Consider the following 27,140-nt stretch of genomic DNA (forward strand, 5'->3'; position numbering starts at 1 on the left):
TGTGTTAGTGTAAGTTTTTTAAATTTGTAAATAAATATATTTTTTAAAATATAATATTTTTATTTCGATTAAAATATATAAAAGGTAAATCCAAAAAATATATATATCATATTATATAACTTCATGAGTACACGTAATTTCACAATACAAGAACATTTCAAAGATGCTTCAAAACTTCAAATTAATAAAACGCCGGCTGGGGTGACCGCCTGCCTTTGGGTGAACTCGGACGGGGATTGTTGGGGAAAAGTCTTGCAATATTCGTCACTGTCTTGTCTCTAAAAAAAATATGTATAATATAATACATTATAAAAATTAACGTCAGGAGTGCAGAATGTATAAGTCTTAATTGTCTATGGTTGTTGAGTGAGAAAGCGTAACCTTTAACAATTTTCTTTTATCTATGACGAATAATAATTTGATTCATTTGAAACGTCCTGAAGTTGATTGCGATTTCCATCTGAGTTGATATCATGTTATATTTTGTAATTTTCCTCTAGATTTTTCACGACTAACAACCCAGCCTAACACGTAAAACCATTGATTATGCATCCGATCTCTAGTCGAATAGGCCGTCTCACAGGGCTGTGAAAGTGAGACGATAGAGAGTGCACCTGTGTTTTCGCACATACTTGTGCGCACTATTAAAATCTTCTGCGTTGCTGGTTAATACCTAAATTCCGAAAACTGACTTTATTTAGAAATATATGCCGCAGATGAACAAAGACTAAATACTTATTATAATCAACTTTCATAGACAATCACGAGAAACATGTAAAAAAATATATATTATAAATGGAATTTATAAAATATTTTATTTATTTATAGAAAAATAATTATTAAATAAATAACATTTTGATAGTTATTAGAAAAGCAAATTGAGTGATTCATAATAAAGCTAGAAATAAACGTACCTAAGCTCTTGATTAACTCCCGGTTTCGTACCATTATTATTAGTCTTAGAGTTAACATGACGACACGGCTTCTCCTTAGGGTTTGGGCTGGAATCATACTTATATTGTTAAAGAGGTATCGTATTAATATTAGGACCACGGATATTAAAGACATCGATTTCAAAACAATTTTTGGGTATAACATAGTCAAGCCATATTTGCAGACCTTATTTTTTTTTTTATATAATAGGAAGGCGGACGAGCATATGGACAACCTAATGGTAAGTGGTCACCAACGCCCTTAGACATTGGCATTGTAAGAAATGCTAACCATCGCTTACATAGCCAATGCGCCACCAACCTTGGGAACTAAGATTTTATTACCCTTGTGCCTGTAATTACACTGGCTCACTCACCCTTCAAACACGAACACAACAATATCAAGTACTGCTGTTTTGCGGTTGAATATCTGATGAGTGGGTGGTACCTGGTGGAGCTTGCACAAAGCCCTACCATCAGTATTAATGTAAATGAGATATTATTTTTAGTCGCTTATTTTTTTTGTTACGTTTTCCAGTTATATTATTTTATAATTAAATCAATTACTAAACAGGTATACATTAATAATATATTCTAGAACTAAAACTAAAATAAAAATTAATAATTTCTTTGAATAAATAAATTCATATATCGTATATAAATATCAACCATATAAACGCATGATAAAGACATGTGCAGTGCGATTGGATTCATCTCTTGGCTCGATACTGATTGCACTATATATATATAGTATTTGTCTATACACATATTATTTAAATAAAACCGAAATCGTACCCGTATGAATTCGAGAAGAGAAAGTTATAACTAGATAAAAATACACAATATAATTTTATAATAATAACACGGTACATTGCATTTCTACAATCAATAAGAATTAAAAATACCTATTTTTATCATTCAATTTAGTTCCATGTCTTTCTATCATTAAACTCTCCCTCAGCCGTCTTTGGAACTGGAATAGGAAATTAAATATATAAACAAAAGGGTGAAATTCCACACAAATAGCAGTTATTCATAGATAAATTTAAAAAAACTTCAAAATAGCAATTATTAATAAATACGACTTTCGCTATAAGTAATTTAATATGTTCTAGTAATTAATTTATGAAAATGACGAAACTTGCTTCTTATATTATTTAATATAGTAATAATAATATCCTGGTACATTATTCACACACGGCCATTTGATCCCAAACTAAGCGGAGCTTGTGCTATGGACAAGCAAGACAACTGATATACTACTTTTCTTTTGTAAACTCATACTTATATAGATAATTACACCCAGAGTCAGGACAAACAGACATGTTCATGCACACAAATGTCTGTCCTGGGTGGGAATCGAACCCACAACCTTCGGCGTGAAAGGCAATTATCTACCAACCACGCCAAACGGCCCTTTTTTATAAACTAACATACTGTGTATTTAAACAATTAGTGAAGTCCCAGACTCCTGAGTAAACCTGTGTTACATAAGACAATATCTTGTTATTAGGTATAAGTACAATGAGAATTAATTTAAAGCCATCTTTGTATGATTGGGAGAATATTATATACCGAAATATAAATTACATTCTTTAGCCTCGAATATAATATTCATTACGTCACTTTACAACACAACACAACAACGACAATTATTCATATCGTAAGACGCAATACATGGTATTATTATATGTATTTAAATGTAATCGATATGAAAAAAAAAGTTACAATTGCTCTTTCGATTAAATAATCGACACACTGTAAACATATAACGAACTTTAAAAATCATCTGATAAAGTCAATATAGAAGATCGTTACGAAAAAAATTGTAAAATGTGCGTCACCTTAATGCTGTTCAACATGTCACCCTGTGTAGCGAGCGGTCTCTCGTCCGAACGGACGGAGGGCGCTTTACGGCCAGCAGGAGCATCACGCTGAGCTCCCAACGAAGCGGCCCCGATAGATGCATCTCGAGGGACTGACACTATTCAAAATATTCAGCAATAAAAATCATAATGGTATTGGCAACATTTGGTGTATTACAAAACCACGTTTTTGGTTCATGAGTTGTAACTTGTAATGTCATTAGTTTTTGCTGCAAGCTAAATTCAGAATGTAATTTAGGTAATCACCACATTTACTCAGCAGAATGTTATTATTTTTATATCATGCGGATGGTAGGTTGGCTTTAAATTAATAAAAACATTTTAAAGACTTCTTAAAAGAAACAAATCATAATTTTATTGTGAAAGTACCAAAGCAAAACATATTTTTTTATGTATGTATTCGAACTACTCGAAAATCGATTTCGGTGATTTAAACTTTTTATTCTGCTTATGTAGATTACGACGTGGTATGACCACCACTGAATATAACTTACTGGGTAATATTTTCAGTGTCTCAAAAAATGTGCGAGATATATATATATATATATATATATATATATACCATACCAACCACGATATATATATATATATATATATATATATACGTATATATATATATATATATATATATATATATATATACGTATATATATATATATATATACATATATATATATCATGCACATTTTATAATTGACATAATTATACCTATCATGTTATGATTATCATACGTATGTAAATAATTGAAATCAACTATTTACAAATTATTTATTGATTGTTAGTTATAAAAAATTAAAACATTTTAACGATAACGCAATAATTGTTTAAATCATTGCATTTTTCACATGGAATATGGATGGAGAAAGGTCTCAATCGCAAGCTGTGACGTGACTGGGAAGTCGTAAGTCGACTCGTTCTCAAAATTAAAGCCGTTCTGGGCTGATTGCAGTTAGTTTAAATACATTCGTCTCGCGCCGCAAACCGCACAATTGATAGGTACTCTAAATTACAACATTCATATCGTATATTTACGAACTCGCGCGGCAAAAATTTAAATCAAAAACACATCGTCACACCACCGTAACTGATCACAAGGAACTAGTAACTAGGACATACTAAGTGCAAAGGTTTCTCGCAAGGGTTGGTGGGTTGTGCAGAGGCATAATGATTTGTGAAAATGGAAAGAAAAAAGTTAGACACATAAAAAGTCAGCCAATATAATAATACTACTATAGTATTTAAGGAATTGAGGAAAGAAAAAAAAAAGCCACAGTGGCCAGTGGTAAGAGCGCATGAATCTTAACCGATGATTGTGGGTTCAAGCCCGGGCAAGCACCACTGAATTTTCATGTGCTTAATTTGTGATTATAACTCATCTCGTGCTTGACGGTGAAGGAAAATATTGTGAGGAAACCGGCATGTGCCTAATTTTACTGAAATTTAGCCACATGTATATTCCACCAACATTGGAGCAGCATGATGGAATAAGCTCCATAACCTGCTCCTCAAAAAGGGGGAGGAGGCCTTAAACCAGCAGAGGGACAATCACAGGCTGTTACAGGTTAAGGAATTAAAATTCATTTACTAACAACTTTATTTATTTCTACAACTATATCACATTATGTACATAATGGTAAGCACTGCTTCTCTAGATTTCATTTATAGATATTTTTGAAGATCCTAAGACCTAAGAGCCATCATAATCTTTATTGAATAAAAATCAGGGCTCCTATAATAAATTCAAATCAAATATAATGAATAATCTAGAAACTTCTAATTGATAATCATATATGAAAATTTTTGAATTCTAAGACAAAAAATAATTTAAGCAATTTACATAAAAAATCGAAAATCATAAATTTAAACATTAAACTTATCTTACGAGTAACAACAATCTGAGGTAATTCATAAAAAACTAACTACAACTGAATTAACTCTATCCATTCTTAATCTTTGCTTGTTTCTCTTCCTCTAAAGTTCTTTTATCTTCAATTTTTTTCACATCAGATTTATATAGTCGTTTTCTCAATTCAGTAGGACCAGCGAATACGGCAGGGGCTTCCTTTGTTTCCGGCAAATAAACATCAAATGTTCTGAAATATTTTAAAATATTTTCTACATCTTCCTCTTTCAATTTATATTCGTAAGCTATTTTAGCAGCTGTGACCTCTTCGGGATTAATTTGGTGAGATGAAATATAGTCTATGGCATGTCTTAACGTAGTTTTGCCATATGGAATCTTTTCGGGTTCCATCAAACCAAAGTCGAAATCCGGCACGGCGCCACGATTTTGAGGCAGCGGCCGCTCCAAGCTTTTTTGTTGCTTCTCTTTAGTGACATCGTCTTCTGGTTTCCCGTGCGACGTTACATAAACCTCTCTAAGCCGTTCATCTAATTCGCTATTTTTTTTATCGAGTTTCGAATCGAGCTGCGGATCGATTTCTTGCGCCCTTTTTAACTCTTCAATCATAGAAGGATATCTAGGCGCTATTTCTGGCTTTTCTTTAGATATAACTTTGTGAGCCCGGTTTTCTATGTTGAAAGTTTTAATAGGACGCAAAGCCTTCGATACTAAAGCACCCATCTCAGGTGGCGTTAGTAGTATTATTGGGATATTATATATTTCTATCGTTATTCATAAAACATCATTTTATAAATATTGCACTAATAAAAACATATTTTACATCACTCGAGGTTATTATTGCAAATTTGACTTAAGTAACAATCTTTCGAAGTCTAGTAACATATGTCAAAGTGACATTTAATTTTTTTAACAATTGCCAGTCTAAATTTAAAATAAAACCTAGACCATAAGGTTTTCGTTGACTGTAAAATTACTTTTAATAAATATACATTTGATATTAGTATAAAATAAATCATAGTGATAAAGAACACTGTTTTGTTTGCATAGATACATAAACTTTTATTTACTCACATTTTAGCTTTGAGAGTGCCTCCTGTATTGTTAGCTTTGAATTTCGAGCTGAAAATTTTGCTAACTGAGGAGGTGTATTGGTAGCACGAGACTGTTCCATCACTGTTCTTGGAGCCGGACTTGGACTTCGACCAAGACGGCGGCGATATTGTGTTTGATTTGGTGCTTTAGATACTGTTGTAAATAAAAACTAACATTTCATAATTTTAACATATAGTCATAAAGCTTGATGCTTACAGGCTATATAATATTTTTATAGGTATACTTATTTCATTCTTTGACCATGCATTAAAAAATGGTACGTCTTACGCCTTTAATACATTAATTAATAAAAATAATAATAATTACACACGATAATTCGATAAAAGCATCAATTTCATGTCCCGTTTAAGCATAAATACAAAAATTTTAAAAAAAAGTGTACACCTCACAATCAGTTCATATTCGTCAGCTTTTAATCACATCTTATTCTGGGAGTTGTAATTAATCAAATAGACAATTAAACTAGAGTAAATTACTTAGTAAACTTTTTACCTATATTTTAACGTTACCCGTAATAATGCAAAATTGACTTATCATTATTAGTCAATTGTCGGCCTCTAAATAATCACAATGTAATAAACAATATCAATCGAGAACAATTTAATTTTTATTGTTTTGACGCTTGACACGCCTTTACTTGGTGATTTTTACCTTCAGCGGAGTAGGAAAGACTGAATACACAGTAGTAAAAAGCCCTATCGATATGAAAAATTATCTAAGGTATTCAAAGATATGATGTCATAGTGATGATATTCTGATGATTCAATTTGATTCTTATATTGTTAAAACAAATAATATTAAAATGATTATGATCATTTATTAATCGGTATTCATATAAAACAAAAGTAGGGTCATACCTGAAGTGAAGCCTGAAGGTATATTTTTTTGAATATTGGCAACATTATTAATTAAGCGTTCAGTGAAAACATTTGATCCTCTAAAGTTGTATTGCGGTTTGACCGTAATAGAAGAATTCAATTCTTTCATTCTTTGCTCATTGGCTACTGAACTACGCATTAAAATGTTCTGAAAGAAAGAGATACTTAACTTTAAGTCGTGACACACCATTATAAAGACAAACGAAATTAATTTTTTACACTGGCATCTCTAAAAGTTCGTACGATGGGAGCTTGGGACATACGAAGCGTGTTGGGAAAAGATCCCTCGGTAGTCTTTCTTTTATCCTGAAATTGTAAATGCTGTAGTAGTGTAATTGATCTTCTTTATAAACTGTATACCACTAAGTCTACTTAATCATACGTTTGTTTGAATGTTACATCTCCCTTGTAATTTTGGAATATTGCATCGAGATGATCTAGTATTACGTGGTTCACCAGCACCAGTTCCACTTCTCGATCCCGTACGACTACGGTCGCTTGATGTTCTACAATTTCACAATATATTAAAACAAAGAATGATAGTTAATTTCTTATCGTTAATCAGTTAAAAGAAAACTAACAACGTTAGTTATATAATTATAGTTACATAATTCATGAAAAAGCAAACATCCGTCATCTCGTAAGAGTATTTGAATTAAGTTTGTACTTACAGTCCTTAAAAAAGTTTAAATTTAATCTTTAATTATTTTTTTGTGAGATACATATGTATTGTATAAATATTATCATAAATAATTAGATAATCTCATAAACAAATACTACGTTTATAAATGCAATCAATTGGGCATATTCCTAATGCATAGGCCACACTTATCGTGATAATATTCCTACGAGCAAACTTCGTCTTTGGGCTACGGCCAACATGCATGGCCACATGAAATGCCACGCGAAAATGTTTTTGTTACATATGGTTAGCCATATCGAAATGATACATACGTCGTATTTGTTGCGCTTGGTGTCCGGTTGAAGTATGGCTGCACCACCGTGCTCATCGCAGTCAAACCCATTGATGCGCAAAAGCTTACCGACACCGGAGCGAAGTGTCATCGGCGTAATACCATTGATATTCACGTCATCGTGATGAATGCGTCCTAGGCTTAACCCTATGTAATACGAATTACGTCATACCCTCTTTTTTTATTCTGTTCTATAGTCACCTTCTCGTTGCATTCGATCTGGTTCTTTTCGGCTGTTTTACGAGGAACTGCCTCAATAAAAAATAATATTGTTAGTGTTAATAAATTGTACATATACGAAAGCGTAATAAGCGTGTGTTTACTAACCATGTTCAAGAGAATACAACATTTATTTGTATTGCATCTATTTGGCGTCATTTTTGCACAACGTACTGCCAACCACCAAAGTTTGTCTTTAAAAACTTTTTTACACGGCTTACAGCAAAGACATCTTTTCCATATAGAAACACTTTCTTCTGAATCACTATCGTAACTAGTTGATTGTTCACTTAAAACACTATTTCTTATTATAAAACCTTTCATCTTTGTCATATTTTGTTCAGACTTTTGAACTGTTAAATCACACGACGTAATGAATTTTTCATCTTCGAAATTTTCATTATCATCTGAATGTAAATGAAAAAAGTGCTGAATGATTCAACAGCTTTACTTAAAAAAATGGTTTTAAAATAACACTGTTTTCGCGTGGTGTTGGCAGTACATTATACAAAAAACGCGTTCAAACAATGTTACTTCAAAGTAACCATTACATTATGAAAATAACACTGTCTGAACTACAATAAAAAAACAATTTAATTCGGTATTATGTACCTTCTCTTATTCTGGAAGCTTGCGGTCGTACCGGAGACATTTCCGAGTGGGTCAATCTTTGCATTGGAGGTGGCGGTGACGGTGATTTGCTCAACACCACTGGCCTATATCTACGAGTTATCTCAGCAATAGAGTAGATGCCAAATTCATGTACCGGCAACTTATCCACATCCTGATAAGCTCGTTTCCTGCCACAAGCTTTATAAATTTGAATTGGCTTAATCTTATCGACGAGATGTAATATATTTTTATTATATCAGTATTACCTACCTGTACAAATTCCCTTGTTTTATTAACCATGCTTCCAATTCCTCAAGCCATCTCTAGACATTGCAAAATTTATTTTTAAAATGCGATGGGATAAATACAATAGAGATTCAATTTTATATAAACTTATAAAGGAATACAATGCATTATAAAAACGTATACGTAAATGTTCCCTTCGTTTTTGTTTCGATTCGAAAATAATTGTGTTATTATAACTCGCCTTTTCACTTTATTACAAATTACTACTATTATAATATAAATATAATACATTACACGACACAATATTAGAAAAATACTTACACGGAAAGGGAGTTCAAAGAAGCTTTTAAAAGTCATTGCGACAAATCCCAGAGATCAGGATTTATTTATTAACGTTTGTTTTAATGTATATATTTTTTTACTTTAAAATATTAAGGATAAAAAATGGTTACAATTTGTTTACCTGCTGATGTCCGATAACTGAGCCTGGCCTGCATATTCGCATCCATGCTATAGCTTCATGAGCAGTCATACGATAGTGTTTGATCAAATAACATCCTATAAGTGAACCAGTGCGACCAAGACCTGCCTAAATCAAAGTTTTATTCAAATTAATTAAAAGAACTAAAAATAACAAGCCATGTAATCAAATTGAGTATATTAGATTGTAGCTTTGTAGTTTGTCACCAGCATCAGCTAAAAAGTTTGTGTAAAATCATGTCAATTTCGTGCATTAGGTACTGTTGTCACCTTAATATTACATATGAAATTGGCCTTTTGTACGGGAGGAATATAAAGTTAATTTTTTTTTGTAAAATATATTTAATTAATCAAAGTATGCATCGTTGTTATCTATACACTTTTGCCATCTCATAGGTAGTTCATTGACCCCTTTACTAAAAAAAACATGGGGGCGAGAATCAATAAACTCTTTGAAGGCGGTTTGGACTGCCGCATCGGAGTTGAATTTTTTTCCTTGTATGAAGTTGTCCAAATTCCGAAAAAAATTGTAATCTGTAGGAGCAAGGTCCGGGGACTACGGTGGATGTCGCAGACATTCCAATTGTAGCTCATCTAACTTAGTGGTTGTTTGTGCAGTGTGTGGTCTTGCGTTGTTGTGAAGCAGCAGTGGCCTAGAGCGACTGACCAATCTCGGTTGTTTAGCAGCTAGTTCTTCCTGCATGGTTTGCTGTTGCTGACAATAGATATCTGCCGTAATCGTTTGGCCAGATTTTAGAAAGCTGTAGTGAACGACACCGGCCCTAGTCCACCAAACACTCACAAGTAACTTTTTCTGAGTCAATTTTCGTTTAGGGCAGGATATGGCTGGGTCTTTTGTCACTTACCCCGAAGCCTGCATCTATTTCTGAAGTGCTTTGTGATGGATCCGCTTCCACAATAGCCTTTAATTCTTCATTTTCCACTTTGGTCTCCGGCCGTCCACGGGGTTGGTTCTGAAGGTCGAAATTTCCAGAACGAAAACGTTCAAACCAAAAACGTACCGTGCTTTCTTTTGCGACACCAGCGCCGTACACACCATTAATCCTTCGAGCTGTTTCTGCAGCACTGGTGCCACAATGGAACTCGTACTCGTAAATATACCGATATTTCATGTTTTCCATTGTGCGGTAATAAGCGACGCCAAAGAAAAAAATAATGAGGAAAAAACAAACAAATGTCTGTTTTCAAAACTCAAATGTACCAGCTAAATGAATTTATAAATTTGAATTTGGAATTCTTAACCAAAGACGATATTTCAGATCAAAGTGGTCAGTACGACAAAACGCTAATTTCATATGTAAGGACTTAATATTAGTATCAAGACTGTATACATACATAATAAGTAACGAAATTAGATAGAGGCTAACATAAATAATGACAAACGAATTAACTGGTGACGTATATTTTCATTAAATTCATAACCTTGCAATGTACAGCAATGGCACCGTCAATCTCTTCACTTAGTTGTAAGAATTTAAATAAAATGTGTTGCGGTGGACACGATCCGTCAGGAAAAAATAAATTGCAGTGTTCTATACCAGCATCGGTGAAACTATTAATAAAAAGGAGTTGAATAAGTTATTAAAAAAAACAATTTAATACAATTTCTATATTCGTTCTCATAAATACAGTAAAAGTTTACTCACACTTTAGCGTCGTAAAGTTTCTTGTTTAGTCTAACGACAACTTTTACATTACTTTCAAGAAAATAACTAATGTAAATTTCAGGTGGGTGATAAAAATATCCACTGTACTCCACAGGTCCAATAAATGCTAAAAACTTTCCTAAAAAAAAACAATTTTACTGCAAAACTAGATACTGGCCATGGCTTCGCTAGCATGAAAACCCTCATGTTACTATTATAGGATACCCTTTCCTTTTCTGCTTCACTGACCACGCGTATGCTAAATTTCATGATGATTAATTGAGTAGTAATACGTAAACTTTCTCACTTGTAATACTAATAAGGATACATTAGTGGCTTTGACTTTAGAAAATATTTCGATTACCTGGAACTATCCAGTTAAGATCACCGCCGTGAACTCTATCCCATCTTTCATATTCATCATAATTGAAGTCTTGGAAGTTAAAAAATCTTAAGTCACGTGCCTTTGCGAAGCCTTGCAGACAATCCATTAACGTAATAGTGAACATAGATTCACCTTGCGTTGCATCTTGAAATGGTCTTAAAATTTTAAAGGTTCACTCTTTATTTATAGTTTAAAAAGGATTATCAAATTATATTTTTAAATTCACCTATAAGATTGTCCATGAACCATTAACGGTTTTATAGCATCTTTCGGTTGTAAACCTAAATATAACATCCCGTAACATCCTAAGAGAAACGCAGCGTTGGCCTTCTTCTTAGGATCCACGGACGTATAATGCACAATACATTGTTTATTTAAATATAATTTTAACTTTTCATCAAGAGCTTTACAGTACTTGTACACACACCCCAAATTTAAAGGCCCAAAATCCCCATAATAGTTTTCGTATACCAATTCGTTATCAATTGAAAAAAAGTGTGTATCACTGGTACTTTTTAAAATTTTTCCTTGTCTTACTGTAGCAAAATATAATACATTTTCTATATATTCCGTCACAAATAAAATATCAGAATTCCGTGTCATGTTCAGCCGCGTGAAAAATACTTTTCACATAATGAAAAAAAAAATTGTATTGGATTGATGCATTTCAATCAAACAATTATAATAACAGCTAGATACGCAAAATAAAAAATAAAATAAATATAAATTAAGCCAAAATTAAGCCGATAATCAAAATGACGCTGTCGGTATTTTGTTTTTAAGTTTAATTCATAACAAAGTCTTAATGTATTGCCAGTATCGGCGAATACTGTTTATGGTAACATCCAATATATCATAAGTCAATGTAAAACAGAAACATGGCAACCCTAGTCTTTTTCCGGTGCGCAAGGTAAAGTGTCAAAGAGTTTGTTGAAAGTTTTGTGAAATCTGTAAAAATTAATGTGATCTTTTTAAGTTTAACGCATTTTTATATTGTGCCAATATGTTACGGCGTCACTCAACTTGTTTTGTTCCATATTTCAGGTTTACTACACATTATAAACCATGGCCGATGTCGATGTGTAAGTTTTGTTTTGTTTACTTGTATCTTGACTGTAACTATATTTAATTAGCACGTGCAATGAAATCTTTTGAAAATATCAATTTAATTTATATTTACGGAATCACATTTATCGAATTTACACGATTATTTTACAATCGTCAACATAACCTAACCTAATCGCAACTCGTGTTATTTGTTTCCAATTATTGTGATTATTATTCTTCAAATGAAAATGGTTGCATATTATATATAAACTTTATTGTTTTCTCATTAGGCGCGATTTTCATCTTTCGGAGTCAACATGATCGTCGAAACTATTAGTTTTCGAATGCACTTGACAGCCTTTTTACAACATTCATTAATTATAACTGTATATGAAACATTTCAATAAATTGTGTAGAGTGAAAAGAAAATATATAAATGATTAGATTACTTGATATGTCAATGAGATCTATTGTTTTTTATCACATGTGTTATATTTTCTTAATTTTTGTAGCGAGGTCCCCAACAACCCCGTCCTGAGCGGAGGGGCTATGGATGTAAACACGGCTTTACAAGAAGTTCTTAAGACTGCCCTCATCCACGGCGGACTTGTGCATGGCCTCCATGAAGCCACTAAAGCTCTTGACAAGTAAGTGATAATAGTGTTGCTTTGTCAAATTTTAAGGTTAAAACTTGTTATGCTGACTCGATTCAACCACATTTAACATTTTAAAATTAGCCGGTTATTATTGGTAGCATGATAACCAAGTTGAGTTAGATATGTATGGCTCTATCTTTATAATTTTTGCCTCATTTTTTTTTTTGGTGTAGTAGTCTTTAATTTACTTTACAAGACCGAAATTTTTAAGTCATTTTTTTCATTAAGAATATGAGACCAGGCTACAGACCTCGAATAACATTCACTTAGCATGTGGCTGTTTTAGTCACATGTTGAGTGGAAATATCTGTCACTAATAATGTCGTGCTGGATCAACTCAGTAGCCAACATTATTGCATACACATAGTACCGCAGTGCTTGTTTCTGCAAGTTTGTGGCCTCCCAAGTGTGCTACATATATAACAATATTATTTAATATAGGCTTAAACTATACTGTTTATTTTGTTACATACGAGCAAATATTACATTGCAAATTTAGTATATATTAGTAATCAAATAGTTGGTGTGGTATATAAATACTATAATTAATAATATTCTAGATTTGAAAATAACATTTCATCATTCATAATTTTTTTTTTAAATTAAATAGGAGACAAGCTGTACTCTGTGTATTGGCTGAAAACTGCGACGAAGCTGCATACAAGAAATTAGTGCAAGCACTTTGCAATGAACATCAAATCCCTCTCGTGAAGGTATGTATAAATACATACATTAGATACTAGTTTCTGCCACGGTTTCGCCCGCATGTGAGGGGTGAGGGGTGAGGCGTTAGGTACACTATGACAATGTTTAGATGTGAAAAAAACTCTTTCGCATTTATTCATTAATAGTATGGATTACTGTTTTCTGGTCCGTGACAGTTATATTTATTTGAAAAGTAAAATGATAAAATTTGTTAGTATAATGTTATTGTAATATTTAAGAAAATTTCAAGAGAGAAATATTGGTTGTCTTCATTATTAAGTAGTATGTTGCTCCGCACGAGCCTCTCTGTTTAAATAGCAGAGAAGGCCAAAGGAGCAAATAGTGAAATGTATGCCCCTATGGTGACTTACACCATGTGAGTCAACTTTCCTAGCAAACAAACATTTTATCAATGATATTAGTATAAAGTATTGAAGACACTAAATTATTTCACAGTCCTCCATTGTAGAAGTGGAGATAAATTTGTCATAGTTGAACACAAGTTTGAATGAAATTTATGAATAAAATATTATATTTCACTTTGTATTTTATCTAATGTAAATGTTTTGGACCAAATATATGTATAGACAAATAATTATTCAACAATATGTCAAAAGGTTACCGTCTGAAGTGTCAAATTGTAATTTATATAATTTAAAACACACAAATTTGGTATTAAACCAATTATTGTTAAATGACTAAAAAGTATGTATTCATAAATACATGGTATACTGGTTTTTTACTTGTGAGCCCATTTAACATAATGGATTGGTACAATTAATTTGTTTTCTATTATATAATAACAAATATTAGGCTATTATGTTGGATCAATAAACATAAAATAAATTATACAATAGAATAATATGTTAATACTTTTCTTAGGTGGACAACAACAAAAAACTTGGTGAATGGGCTGGTTTATGCAAAATCGACAAAGACGGAAAGGCCAGGAAAATTGTTGGATGCTCGTGCGTAGTTATCAAAGTGAGTATCAACTATTGTTAACAGTTTTGTTAAAAATATGCGCTTGCACGAACACTAGCAACTTCAGAGTTGAAAGTGCCATTAATATCAGCGCAATATAATATTGAGCGACCCTATGGTGTCGTGTTATTTGCACAGACTACCTTCCTATCGCACAAACAAAATCATTTCTCATTGTTTTAGCACAAGCTGTCTCTTTCAATATACTATTTCATTTGAATAACAATAAAATGTAGTACTTCCTGCCTCATAATCTAATTGCCTACATATTCAATTTCTTTACAACACATTTAATACTTTATTGTTATTTTTGCACAATAGATGAAATCCACAAAATTTAACATAAACTTCTGTTTTCAGGACTTCGGTGAGGAGACACCAGCGTTGGATGTGCTCAAAGACTACTTGAAGTCTTCAAGCTAATCCTTAGGTCTTAATGTCTATAAATAAAAAATAAAAAGCCAAAAAAATTATAATCTCTTTTATTTAACAAAACATACCATTTTAACTTGAGATGCTAGAAAACCATAATAATTTTCTGACTAATACTAGCACATTCGTAACCAAGAGACTGACAACTTCTTCAGACATCAAACTTATTATTTTAAAGAAATGTATTAAATTAAAAAGCTAGCCTACTCATGTTCTGAAAAGCTGACATAGCCAAAATCGGTCGATGATTAAGAATTATTGAATTAGCAAACGTTTAAAAAAAAAATCACATGCAGAGACTTGAAAATTGATCACAAAGTTCCTTATGCTTGGGCCATTGTTGTACTTGACATTCTCTGAAAAAAAAAGTTATTTTATGTTTTTTAAATCTTCATTTTAACCAGGGATGTTACGAAGCTCCTTAACCGAAACTATCGAATATTCGAATCCGATAAAAGATTGTTTATTAATTGTAGATTTTATTATCATTTTAATGTTAATTTTATATAAGCATAGTTGTTATCTTGTAATTAAATGTATTTTCCTTTAAATTTTTACAAGTTCGAAACAATCGGATAATCGTAGTAATGTTAAAAACGTGAAAGTTTGTGAGGATGAATGGATCTTTGTTATTACTAAACGGATTTTAATGAATTTGAAATAGCAGCAAGTCCACATATCCCCCACGGGAACAGTGGGGGTAACGCGTAATGCGTTTTTCCAGCATTAAAAAAAGGTTATAATAGGCTAATCTAACCGAACACCTGTCGCTCCTCGCGGGCGGAAGTTTGTCCGAAAAACTAAACAATTAAACAGTAATACACAAACTAATTGACGTATATTAGGCAATAAATAACACAAGACAATTGTCGAATGTCGAAAATGTCTTGTGTTTTCGCTATTGGCTTGAAAAGTTGACATTTCTTACACTCGTACTTTCAATTCCTCACAAATAAAATAATGTCCTTTGCAGTTGACTAATCTCCCTTAAGAATGTCCGGCGTCACCGAAATCGTTCATGACGACGTTATTATCATATAATATTTGCACAGCATTTATTAATTAAATATAATTATTGTTTTTTAATTATAATATATTAGGATTACCTGCCACAGTACCACTCAGTTTTGCATCTTGAGCATTTTTTACTCGCTTTATCACCACACTTGGCGCACTTTGCCCCACCACTATCCATCGCAAGTGCAGCGTCACTCGTGTAAGATTCTAGTAGTTTTTTCGCCATAGTTCTAGACGTTTCCGAACCATCCATTTTGAAATGCTCAAGTTGAGCTTTAGCAAGCGACTTAGTGTGCTTGTGAACTTCTTTTAAATATGACTTTTTTATCTGAAAATAATTTATTATTATATATATCGTAATTGTATACTTCTCGGGGGAGCCCTAGAGAACGCGTCCCCAGGTGGCGGATAGGGGAGGGGTAGGAGGGAAATAAAATACCTCCCGTGGACCAACAGGCCAGAGAAGGACACTTCGTTACCAAACCCCTGCTGCAAGCTTACTCAAATATCTGGAGCAAAGGCTGTAGTTAGTGTTGTGCGCCTAGGTTGGGACGCATAAAAGGGATGGCGGCGGAAGAGCCTGCATAAGGCCAACGGCGGCGCCCGCATGTCTCCACGAGAAGTACGACCTTGGCGTCAGGTGGCAACCGGCCGTAAAACTTTAGCCAAAAACTCAAACTCCTTGTATGACAGCAAAACTAAAGATGAGAACTAGGGCGTCCCACTCAAGCGACGTAGATGCGAAGAATGCTATACATGCTAGGGCGTTCCCCACAAGCGACGCTAAAGGCAAGAACCAACGTTCGCATCCAAAAGTCTTTGACAAACTTAGACTCGCATCGTGGAACCTCGGCACAATGACGGGACGCAACACAGAACTAAGCGAAATTTTAAAAGCAAGACAAATAAACGCCCGCTGCGTCCAAGAAACGAAATGGAAAGGGTCAAAATCTAGGGATATCGGAAATGGCTACCAGCTTGTATACCATGGTACTAATACCAAAAAAACGGAGTACGTATCGTATTGGATGAAAACCTGAAAACGAGAATAATCAACGTGGATAGAAAGAATGACAGACTCTTTAGCATAAAACTAGCAATGGACGGCCAACCACCTTTAAACTTAATCTCTGCGTATACACCACAAGCGGGATGTTCTGAACAAGAAAAGCAAGATTTCTGGGAGGACTTTGACGAAATTATGCAAAATATTCCTTTAACAGAATATGCCCACATAGGAGGAGACCTGAATCGACATGTAGGAGAAAAGAATGACCTTTATAGCGACATCCATGGAGGCTATGGATTTGGTACTAGAAATAAACAAGGAATAACAATTCTTAATTTCGCATCCAGGCACTTCCTAAAAATAATTAATACATATTTCCAAAAAAAAAACCGGCACACCTTATCACCTACAAATGCTCTGAATATAACTCACAAATAGATTATATCCTCGCCAGCAACAACATCTTTAAACTTTATAAGGACTGTAAAGTGATTCCCGGCAATGGGCTTGCTTCACAACATAGGCTTCTCGTCTCAGTCATGAAACTACCCAAACCTATAACAACACACATCGGCAGAACAGACAGTATTAAGTGGAAAGAACTGCACTCCGACAAGGGCTCACCGCTTCTAGAATGGGCCCACGCCTATATGAAAGAAGACATTGAGACCGAAAAATCAGCTAACCAGATGTGGCCTGATTTCGAAAGACTATGTTTGGAAAGGGCAAAAGCGATCCTGTGTATTTCACGTGGAGCACTGCGCATAAGTAATGCAACGTCCTGGTGGAATGAAACAGCACAACACATAATAAAGTCAAAGAGAGAGGCATTTAAAGTATGGCAGAAATCGGGTTTGGAAGAAGACCACCTACTGTATAAAAATCTTAAAAAGATAGCTAAATCTGCTGTAGTACAATCCATGGCAAAATCTAGAGAAGATTTTTATGATAGATTGGAAAAAGCCGAGGATGAGAACTCTATCTACAAAATAGCCCGACAACGCCATAGGTCTACTCTCGATATTAAATGTAACAAATACATCAAAAATTCCCAGGGTGTTTTACTAACGGCGAACAAGGATATAAACATAAGATGGAAGGAATCCTACGAACAACTAAAGAACGAGGAGTTTTCTAGTCAAAAAATGCCCCATATGCCGCCTGTTGAAGGGCCTATAAAATCTATATTAGAGGAGGAGGTGAGCAGGGCCATATCAAAAATGAAATACCATAAGACCACTGGTCCCGACCAGATACCAGCAGATCTCTGGAAGAAGCTGAAAGAATCTGCAACACCCTGGCTCACCAAGCTTTTTAACGCTATTATTAAAGATGGCAAGATCCCTGAATCCTGGCGTAACAGCATCCTATCACCAATATATAAACAAAAAGGGGACATTGCGAATTGCGGAAACTACAGGGGAATAAAACTCACATCACACACACTGAAACTGTTTGAAAGAATCATCGCACGCATAAATGACTGTACCCGTATAACTGAGAACCAATACGGCTTCACGCCTGGCAAATCTACCATCGATGCCATTCAGTTATTAGAGTTGTGATGGAGAAACATCGTTCAAACAAAGAAAATCTGTATCTCCTGTTCATCGACCTAGAAAAGGCTTTTGATAGGGTACCCAGAAATCTAGTTTGGCAGGCTATAAGAGCTCAAAATATCCCGGAATATTATGTGGTACTAATACAAGATATGTACATAAACACCAAAACGCGCGTCAAAATTCCATCGGGTCTTGGCGAGCCCTTCCACGTAAATGTAGGAGTACATCAGGGATCTGCCTTGAGCCCATTGCTATTCAACCTGTGCATGGACTACATCACGCGAGGCATACAAAAACCAGCACCAGAGTGTATTCTTTACGCATATGATATAGTCCTAGTGGCGAAAAATGCACAAAACCTACAGGAATCACTTAACCGCTGGGTGACACAAATAGAAAACCATGGGCGACGCATTAGTCGAAGTAAGACCGAATATTTTGGGTGTGACTATGGAGGGACAGAAGAGACGGGATGTAATATTTACATAGACAACCGCGCACTACCCAAAGTAGACAACTTCAAATATCTTGGATCTGTGCTTATCCGTGCAGTGACGGAGAAAGAATACATTTCACTGCCCCTCTCTTTCCCATGGGTGTCGTAAGAGGCGACTAAGGGATATCTGAGCGACCATCTGCTCACCTGGTGGTAGGATGCTAACATCCGCCTGGCTTGTTACCACCGTACGCATGGTGAAAAACTCGTGAAGTGGCTTGCAGCCGCGTTTCGAGGTCAGCCAGCGTACAGCCAGAGCCCGAGCGAGTATTGCCGCGATGGGTGTTGGTCCGGTTGGAGACGGCTGTTGAACCAATGCCGGGGGAAACTGTATTGACCTGCCGGCCAGGGAGACCCGAAGAAACGGCTGTTCCGCTGGCCGCCCGTGGCATAGTACAGGGGCCCGAGCGTGCCTAACCAGCTCGTGAGGCTGCCCCACCAGGCCACGCATAATCTCGGGGTGGACCGTCGTGCCGGTTGGTGACCGGTAGGTGGGGTCCCGGCGGCCACTTCCGGGGGGGTTCGGGGGCCCTTCCGTCCGGCGGGTCAGTGTATTTTTCCTTTTGGCAACCACTTGGGGAAACACGCCTCCACACTTTGCCCATCCCTATCGTGGCAATACATCGCTCGCTTCACGTCTCTTTTCCATTTAATTTCTCCCAAATGGCGCAACAAAAAAGAAATAACGGTCGTACAGCGGTGCTCACCCCCACCATACCCTCGCTGTTTGAGGTCGAGTTCTCTAACATCCGAGGACTCCACACTAACCTCAACGCTGTCCACCACCATCTCGAGACAGCACGGCCAGCAATGTTGTTTCTCACGGAGACACAAATACTCCGTCCTGCCGATACCAGCTACCTTAATTATCCCGGCTACACGCTTGAAGAATCCTTCAAAGCGAAAGCCGGAGTATGCTTGTTCGTCAGGACGGATGTTTGCTGTCACCGACTGCGCTGCTTGGAGGACCCCTCCTTCTCCATGTTGGTGGTACGTGTGGACCTGGTTCGTCAGAGCCGAGTCTACGTGTGCCTCTACAGATCCCACAATGGTGACTTGGAGACAAGCCGACTATTTGACCATCTTAGTCGGGTGGCAGATGCTGCGCAAGAGCAATTTCCTAACGCGGAATTGGTGTTTTTGGGGGACTTTAATGCTCACCACGAATCCTGGTTGAAATCCCTCAAAACTGACCATGCTGGAAGGACTGCTCATGCTTTTGCTCTCACACATGACTTGACCCAACTGGTTGATCAGCCCACCAGGATCCCAGACATTGATGGGCAAGCACCTTCTCTACTGGACCTTCTGCTGACTTCTCACCCGGTGGAATATCAGGTTGTGGTTCAGGCTCCTCTTGGCTCTTCGGATCACAGCCTTATTTCTACCAGAGTGCCACAGGCCAAGCTGCCGCCACTAGCGGTATGCAAACGTCGCGTTTGGCACTATAAGTCGGCGGATTGGGACGGTATGCGCGATTACTATGCGTCGGTCCCTTGGAAGGAACGTTGCTTCAGTGGGAATGACCCGACAGCTAGTGCCGCTGCTGTTGCTGGCGAGATCATGCTGGGAATGGAATACTACATTCCTAGCTCAGATCTCGTCAGTAGGAGTACGCGTAACCGTTGGTTCACTCGTGAATGTGCCGATGCTGTATCAGCTAAGCAGGCGGCATATCGCAAGTGGATCAACGGCTGCATTAGCGGGGCATCTAACATTGACTCACTGAAAGCAAACTATAATAAAAATTCCAAGTCCTGTAGAAAGGCATACACGAGAGCGGATGCACAGCGCATTGTACAGATTGGTCATGACCTTGTTTCGCATCCTAGGGGCTCCCGTAGCTTCTGGCGTCTGACCAAGTCTGTGCAAAACAATTTCTGTCAACCTTCGCTGCCACCGCTCAGAAATCCGGACGGATCGCTAGCTCACAGTCCGCAAGAGCAAGCTGATCTCCTGGCTAAACTCTTTGCCGACAATTCCGTCATCGATGATTGTAGTGCACTGCCACCTACAATACCTGCATGTGGCCATACGATGCCTGACATTAAAATCAGGCAACGTGATGTGCGTGCGGAGCTGCAATCACTTGATGTACGGAAAGCTAGCGGTCCCGATGGAATACCAGCCATAGTGCTGAAGAAGTGCGCAGCGGAGCTGTCTCCTGTGTTAACGCGCCTGTTCCAACTTTCTCTCTCTTCGGGAAGTGTGCCGGAGGCTTGGAGAAGAGCTAATGTGCAAGCGGTTCCCAAAAAAGGGGATCGGTCTGACCCGGCAAATTATCGGCCAATAGCTATCACCTCAGTACTTTGTAAGGTGATGGAACGGATTTTAAACAACCAACTGATCCATTACCTAGAAGATCACTGTCTAATTAATGATCGTCAGTACGGTTTTCGACCAAAACGGTCCACAGGTGATCTTCTAGCGTACGTAACACACCTCTGGGGTGAAGCTATCGACAAGCATGGAGAATCGTTGGCTGTCAGCCTCGATATCTCCAAGGCTTTCGACAGGGTCTGGCACAGAAGTCTTCTCTCCAAGCTACCGGCATATGGTCTGCCTGCTCAGCTATGCACCTGGATTGCCAGCTTCCTACACAAGCGTAGCCTTCGTGTTTTAGTAGATGGTTGCGCTTCACAATTCTATGTAGTGAATGCTGGGGTCCCCCAGGGATCTGTGCTATCTCCCACACTCTTTCTTTTGCATATCAATGATATGCTCTCCCTTGGGAACATACATTGCTATGCAGATGATAGTACAGTGCATGGTGGATACCACGGACGCGCAGTGGCTGGGCGGGCGGAAACTGAGGAGAGGCGGGAGAATCTTGTCATTGAACTCGATAGGACGTTAGATCTCATCGCCAAATGGGGCTCTGATAATCTTGTTGAGTTTAATGCCAAGAAAACACAGGTATGCGCTCTCACGGCGAAAAAGTCAACATTTTCCCCTCTTCCCTCCCTCTGTGGTACTCCGCTGGTGATGCAAAGCAAAATCGCCATGCTGGGGATTGACGTTCGCTGCGACCTTAGTCCAAGGGATTACATCGAGGCTGTTATAAAAACAGCTTCACGGAAACTCGGAGTTCTGAACAAGGTGCGGCGCTTTTTCACGCCACAACAACTGTGCCTGCTGTACAAAACACAGGTACGGTCTTGCGTGGAATATTGCTCGCACCTTTGGGATGGCTCCGCTAAGTACCTACTTGAGGCCTTGGACCGGTTGCAGCGACGTGCCGTACGCATTATTGGCGACGTAAAGGTCACAAACACCCTTGAACCTTTACAATTGCGTCGTGAGATAGCAGCACTGAGCGCTTTCTATCGACTGTATCACGGCGAGTGCTCTGAGGAATTATTCTCTCTAATTCCTGCTTCCCCCTTCCTTCTTAAGTCCACGCGGGCTGGTTCTCGATGTCACCGCCTAACTGTGACATCAATTCCATCGCGAACAAAGAAATTTGGCAACTCCTTTCTTTGTCGCACTTCCAAAAAATGGAATTCCTTACCAGCTCACGTATTCCCCTCCTCTTACAACCCGGGTTCCTTCAAACGAGGCGTGAAGAGGCATCTTGCGGGCCGGCAAGGCGAAGGCGGCTAGTGCAGAACGTTTTTCCCGTCTGTACTGGCCGTCGTCGCGTTTGGACTCTACTACCACTTACCATCAGGTGGAGTAGAGTCATTTGCCCTCCCGGCGATATAAAAAAAAAAAAAAAAAATTACTACTGATGCAAATACCGATAAGGACGTGGACCACCGCATTAAAACCGCCTGGATAAAATGGAAATCGCTTTCGGGTGTTCTCTGTGACCATAGAATGCCTATTCCTGTAAAGGGAAAAGTGTACAAAACGGTAGTACGCCCATCCATGATCTATGGGGCAGAGTGTTGGACCATCAAACAGACACACGAACAACAACTGCATACAAGTGAGATGAAAATGCTTAGATGGGCGGGAGGAATCACCCGGCTGGACAAAGTAAGGAATGAGTATGTCAGGGGATCGTTCAAGGTAACACCAATTGTGGAAAAATTGAAGGAATGTCGAATGCGCTGGTACGGCCATATCCTGAGACGTAACGATGATCATCCTATCAAGAAAGCCTTAAATATCCCGGACCGACCGCGGGGAAGAGGGCGACCGCCCGCAACCTGGTGACCTCAACCATACAAAAAGAGGCCCAGAAAGAGAATCTGAGTATACAGACAACCCAGAACAGAGCTCTCTGGCGCAGATGTACAAGAAGACCCGACCCCAGCTGAACTGGGAAGAGGGTTTGTACAAAGAAGATATATCGTAATTGTATACATAATATTTCTTTAAGATTTATCGTGGAAAGCTACTTGCCTGTGGTACTACTTCAATAAGCGTACATCCCGGGTTTTTGACGCCATTCGTAGGATTATGTAGGCTAGAGTAGTCGCCTACTGCTAGCCGGCACAGGAACATTTTCAAATCGCCCAAGGGCGGCACTTGATCTAGCATTGCTTCCGTGATTTTTGCTTGAAGCTAAGATTATCATTATTGATTAGATTTAAACAGAAAATTGTATGCCTTAATATTTTAAGATTTCATCGTTTTTGAAGTTTTAAGTTAATTTAAGTAATGTCTGTTGATAAAATTATTTAAAATTACCGAACAGAAGGTAGAACGACGACACTCCTCGATAGTGTAGTGATGGGGTAGTCTTGGCTCTAGAAGTAATTGGCGAAGACAAAGCCAAAGTTGCGCTTCGCTACGATGCAGTTGAGAGAGGTCCTCGGTAGACGGCTTGGACCAGCGACCAACTGAACAAAACGTGTATTAATAATTTGTTTTGTTTGTGTCCGTTGTTTCAAATAAATTGTTCGGTTGCTTGATTTCCTTGCATAGACTTAGGCAAAATGTAATCAGATGATCGATTACAACATGTTATCATCAATCACGATTACAGATTAGCTTTGATATGAATATGGAGTGCGCCGTGCCGAGTCAAGTACCCCAAACCATCACCGTCTGGGGTACTTACTTGAATCACTTACTTAACTTTTTGATTACTTCATCATTAATCTGTTTACATTTTACCCAAGTCTGCCCTTGCAAATGAATCCTTCTCAGCTTAAGTAAATATAAGAGGCTAATGCAAAGAGTATTTGTTTTTAAATCGATCAACCCATAAAATATTCACATAAAATATTTCCACAAACTGGTGGATATCGTAGCTGCGTAGTGAAATTTTGTCAAAGGCACCCCTTAATAGAGTAAATGGCTTTAACCCAACTGTATTTGTATTACTGAAAAGCAACATATTACAAGTACCTACAATTGAATATCTGGATGTCTCCTTTGTCGTTAACTTTTCGCCAGGGGTGCAGTTGTATGAGATGGCATAGAATAGATGGGACATCATAGGTCTTGTACAAGTTGGTTGATATTGATGCACCTATACCAGCAACCTCCATGTGCTCTGCTAAATATCTGAAAATTTGACTTAAAATTATAGAAAAAAAAAGAAATGAAACCAATATCTACGTTCTAGAATGTTATATTTACCGAACAATTGAGATACATCTCATGCTTATATCGAATTGTAAGTCTCTTTTCTGCCGATCAAGCTCTTCGACCGCCGTCTCACTATCTAACTCCTTAGCGGATAAGGGTTTTAAATATCCATTACTGAAAATATTAATTAAACATTTGCAATTTAAATTAAATACGCTGTTTTCAGAATGACTATTAACGTCTTAAAGAAAAACACATTAGTAGTAACAGTCTGTTAATGTCCCACTGCTGGACTAAGGCCTCTTCTCTCTTTTGAGCAGAAGGTTTGGAGCTTATTCCACGATGCTGCTCCAATGCGGGTTGGTAGAATACACGTGGCAGAATTTCAATGAAATCAGATGCAGGTTTCCTCACGATGTTTTCCTTCACCGTCAAGCACGAGATGAATTATAAACACAAACTAAGCACATGAAAATTCAGTGGTGCTCGCCCGGGTTTGAACCCATGATCATCGGTTAAGACTCACGCGTTCTAACCACTACGCCATCTCGGCTAAAAACTGAAGTCATATTAATTCCTATTTTCCTAAAATATTCAATATAGTTCAACATTAAATATAATATTGAAACAAGCTACCAAGAAAACATCCAGCAAAGAAAATGACTAGGTATCCATTTGCAACAAATAGCATTAAACTGAATATTAGTATCGATAAAATTAGGGGATGTCTGAGAACGAAATGTGCGCCTTGAGATTAGTTGACGCACATAATAAATCCACATGAAACCATCACAATTTTAATCTTTTATCACAATTATTCTTCCTTAAATATAAGTCGTAGGTAATATCATTTATGTAGGTAGCAATATCAATAACAGTAGTATGTAGGTAATGATAACAGCGAATAGTCAAATGATCGTTGCAGCTCAAACGAAGTATCAATAACGCCTTACTTAATAAGAGCGACAAGAGCCGTTAGCTGGTCGACGGCGTAGTGAAGCAAGTCAATAGCAACTTCACTGACGCACTGAGCGCCGTCCTCATGAAACAGAACAGTTTCTAGCAGTCCTATAGTCGCCGCCTCGTGATATAGCTGCAATATTTAAAAATACAAGTATATTCATAATATATACTTTGAGCAATAAATAACTTAAAACAGATGGCGTCTTATTCAACAATCAGAAATCTTTTGTTTTACTACATTCGGATCGAACATCGGAAAAATAACAACTTTTCTATATAATAATATTCTACATAAATATCATATCATCATATTTAAAATGCAACTTAAGGACACAGTTGCTTTCTATTTTGTATATTGTTTTAACTTTCCCGCTTACAAATCAACTATTGGTAATGCCATTATATTTTAAATAATGTGCGTGGTTATCTATAAAAAGAAAAATGTTTCCTAACGAAAAATGAATCTCTTTTAACTTTATAGATTTTAATTTAATTTTATAACCGATTTTATCGAATATTAGAACTTACCACCATATATATACCAAAAGTATTTGTAGGTGCGGGTTCCAATTTCATTATTTGTGGATAGATTTTTAAACGCCAGACTTGAATGCAAATTGCTTCCTGAACTAAAACAGGAAGCTGAAAAATATGTCGTAATAAGTTGGTTTACATACACGTCATTACACATAATTAGATAAATTCTTAATGATTAAAATTTTTACTTTAAGCTTTACATAAATGATAAAAATGTGTTGTTTATTCTTTCATATAGAGAGAATAAAACTAGAATCTTATTTTAAAATTGGGTTAAACTTTTTTGTGAGTAATGGGCGGGCTTATACAACTTTTTGAATAACCAAATAAAAATATAATATAAAATTGAAGTAGGTTAAATATCCTTTAAAATATAAATTAATATATATATATATTATTTATACTATATATTACTTAATTATTTATTCTTACCTTTCCATAAGAAATAAGTGTTTCTTTTGTTATTTCTTCTTGCATAGAAGAAGCCTCCAGAACTGCTTGTTGGTTTAGTTTTTGCAATCGAATATGCCAGTCAAGCCATCTAAAACAATATTTATTTCTTTGGTACTCGTACATATTATTTTTATTAAGAAGCATCATAAAAAGTTTTCAAATTTCGACCTAAACCAAAGTAATGATATATACACACTGAGACGATTCTAGTTTTATTGAAAAATGTATTTTGGTCCAACCAAACCAAAGATACGGTTGGTTGGATTCGAAAAAGTCAGTAACTTTATAACTTCTCTATAGAAATATCTAATATACTACATTATACCTGCGTAATAGAAAAACTTACGCTTGGTTTCCGATGGCATCTATATTCCAAGGTACCACACTTTGAACGTACATATCGAGTTCTCCAATATCTAAAGCACTAAGTTGAGAGTCCTTCTCGACCATCGTTTAGTTTTGTTACCAAAAATAAGCCTCATATATCTTTCATTCATCTATCATTCTGTATGCGCTAACAATAAATTAGCAAATCAACT

The 27,140-nt window shown here is 36.6% G+C and overlaps 4 protein-coding genes across 7 annotated transcripts; 1 reads left to right on the plus strand and 3 right to left on the minus strand.

The window, feature by feature from the left end:
- Window positions 1–129: 129 nt before the first annotated feature.
- LOC126777166 (dual specificity protein phosphatase CDC14A-like) lies at window positions 130–11,940 on the minus strand. Of its 4 annotated transcripts, XM_050500114.1 has the most exons (16): window positions 11,483–11,940; window positions 11,236–11,411; window positions 10,872–11,010; window positions 10,648–10,777; window positions 9,188–9,313; window positions 8,749–8,801; window positions 8,479–8,666; window positions 7,820–7,895; window positions 7,056–7,179; window positions 6,893–6,979; window positions 6,653–6,821; window positions 5,754–5,927; window positions 2,777–2,916; window positions 1,838–1,905; window positions 915–1,001; window positions 132–278 (listed from the first exon to the last, which is right to left on the minus strand). In XM_050500114.1, the coding sequence occupies exons 1-16, from the start codon at window positions 11,857–11,859 to the stop codon at window positions 182–184; spliced, it is 2,211 nt and encodes a 736-aa protein (XP_050356071.1). In that variant the 5' UTR covers window positions 11,860–11,940; the 3' UTR covers window positions 132–181. The 4 variants fall into 4 exon arrangements, 3 of the variants coding, with proteins under 3 accessions (XP_050356071.1, XP_050356072.1, XP_050356073.1); XR_007670021.1 differs by lacking the exon at window positions 1,838–1,905 and having other exon boundaries at window positions 130–278; XM_050500115.1 differs by lacking the exon at window positions 6,893–6,979.
- Window positions 4,405–5,557, minus strand: LOC126777268 (protein NDUFAF4 homolog). The gene has a single exon (XM_050500274.1). The coding sequence runs from the start codon at window positions 5,400–5,402 to the stop codon at window positions 4,755–4,757; it is 648 nt and encodes a 215-aa protein (XP_050356231.1). The 5' UTR covers window positions 5,403–5,557; the 3' UTR covers window positions 4,405–4,754.
- A 207-nt stretch (window positions 11,941–12,147) lies between the features above and the next one.
- Window positions 12,148–15,124, plus strand: LOC126777278 (40S ribosomal protein S12-like). The gene is made up of 5 exons (XM_050500286.1): window positions 12,148–12,338; window positions 12,816–12,950; window positions 13,570–13,672; window positions 14,547–14,648; window positions 15,009–15,124. The coding sequence occupies exons 1-5, from the start codon at window positions 12,322–12,324 to the stop codon at window positions 15,069–15,071; spliced, it is 420 nt and encodes a 139-aa protein (XP_050356243.1). The 5' UTR covers window positions 12,148–12,321; the 3' UTR covers window positions 15,072–15,124.
- Window positions 15,125–15,218: 94 nt separating this feature from the next.
- Window positions 15,219–27,062, minus strand: LOC126777218 (zinc finger MYND domain-containing protein 10). The gene is made up of 10 exons (XM_050500201.1): window positions 26,948–27,062; window positions 26,581–26,689; window positions 26,140–26,253; window positions 25,602–25,741; window positions 24,700–24,822; window positions 24,470–24,624; window positions 23,803–23,954; window positions 23,515–23,676; window positions 16,187–16,425; window positions 15,219–15,436 (listed from the first exon to the last, which is right to left on the minus strand). The coding sequence occupies exons 1-10, from the start codon at window positions 27,049–27,051 to the stop codon at window positions 15,367–15,369; spliced, it is 1,368 nt and encodes a 455-aa protein (XP_050356158.1). The 5' UTR covers window positions 27,052–27,062; the 3' UTR covers window positions 15,219–15,366.
- Between the last annotated feature and the right edge of the window lie 78 nt (window positions 27,063–27,140).

The sequence above is a fragment of the Nymphalis io genome, chromosome 22, assembly GCF_905147045.1.
Source record: "Nymphalis io chromosome 22, ilAglIoxx1.1, whole genome shotgun sequence".
Lineage (NCBI taxonomy): Eukaryota > Metazoa > Arthropoda > Insecta > Lepidoptera > Nymphalidae > Nymphalis > Nymphalis io.

What these genes read in the sequence shown, in the direction of transcription:
- LOC126777218 (XM_050500201.1), bottom strand. Translation starts at nt 27,051, where the DNA reads ATGGTCGAGAAGGACTCTCAACTTAGTGCTTTAGATATTGGAGAACTC. An exon ending in AGATGTATCTCAATTGTTCG is followed by an intron (nt 24,625 to 24,699) that starts GTAAATATAACA and finishes TCAAATTTTCAG; the next exon opens with ATATTTAGCAGAGCACATGG. An exon ending in GTCGTTCTACCTTCTGTTCG is followed by an intron (nt 23,677 to 23,802) that starts GTAATTTTAAAT and finishes TGATAATCTTAG; the next exon opens with CTTCAAGCAAAAATCACGGA.
- LOC126777278 (XM_050500286.1), top strand. An exon ending in GCCACTAAAGCTCTTGACAA is followed by an intron (nt 12,951 to 13,569) that starts GTAAGTGATAAT and finishes TAAATTAAATAG; the next exon opens with GAGACAAGCTGTACTCTGTG. An exon ending in ATCAAATCCCTCTCGTGAAG is followed by an intron (nt 13,673 to 14,546) that starts GTATGTATAAAT and finishes TACTTTTCTTAG; the next exon opens with GTGGACAACAACAAAAAACT.
- LOC126777268 (XM_050500274.1), bottom strand. Translation starts at nt 5,402, where the DNA reads ATGGGTGCTTTAGTATCGAAGGCTTTGCGTCCTATTAAAACTTTCAAC.
- LOC126777166 (XM_050500114.1), bottom strand. Translation starts at nt 11,859, where the DNA reads ATGACACGGAATTCTGATATTTTATTTGTGACGGAATATATAGAAAAT. An exon ending in AGCTTCCAGAATAAGAGAAG is followed by an intron (nt 7,896 to 8,478) that starts GTACATAATACC and finishes TTATTGAGGCAG; the next exon opens with TTCCTCGTAAAACAGCCGAA. An exon ending in GGAGTTAATCAAGAGCTTAG is followed by an intron (nt 279 to 914) that starts GTACGTTTATTT and finishes TATTTTTTTTAG; the next exon opens with AGACAAGACAGTGACGAATA.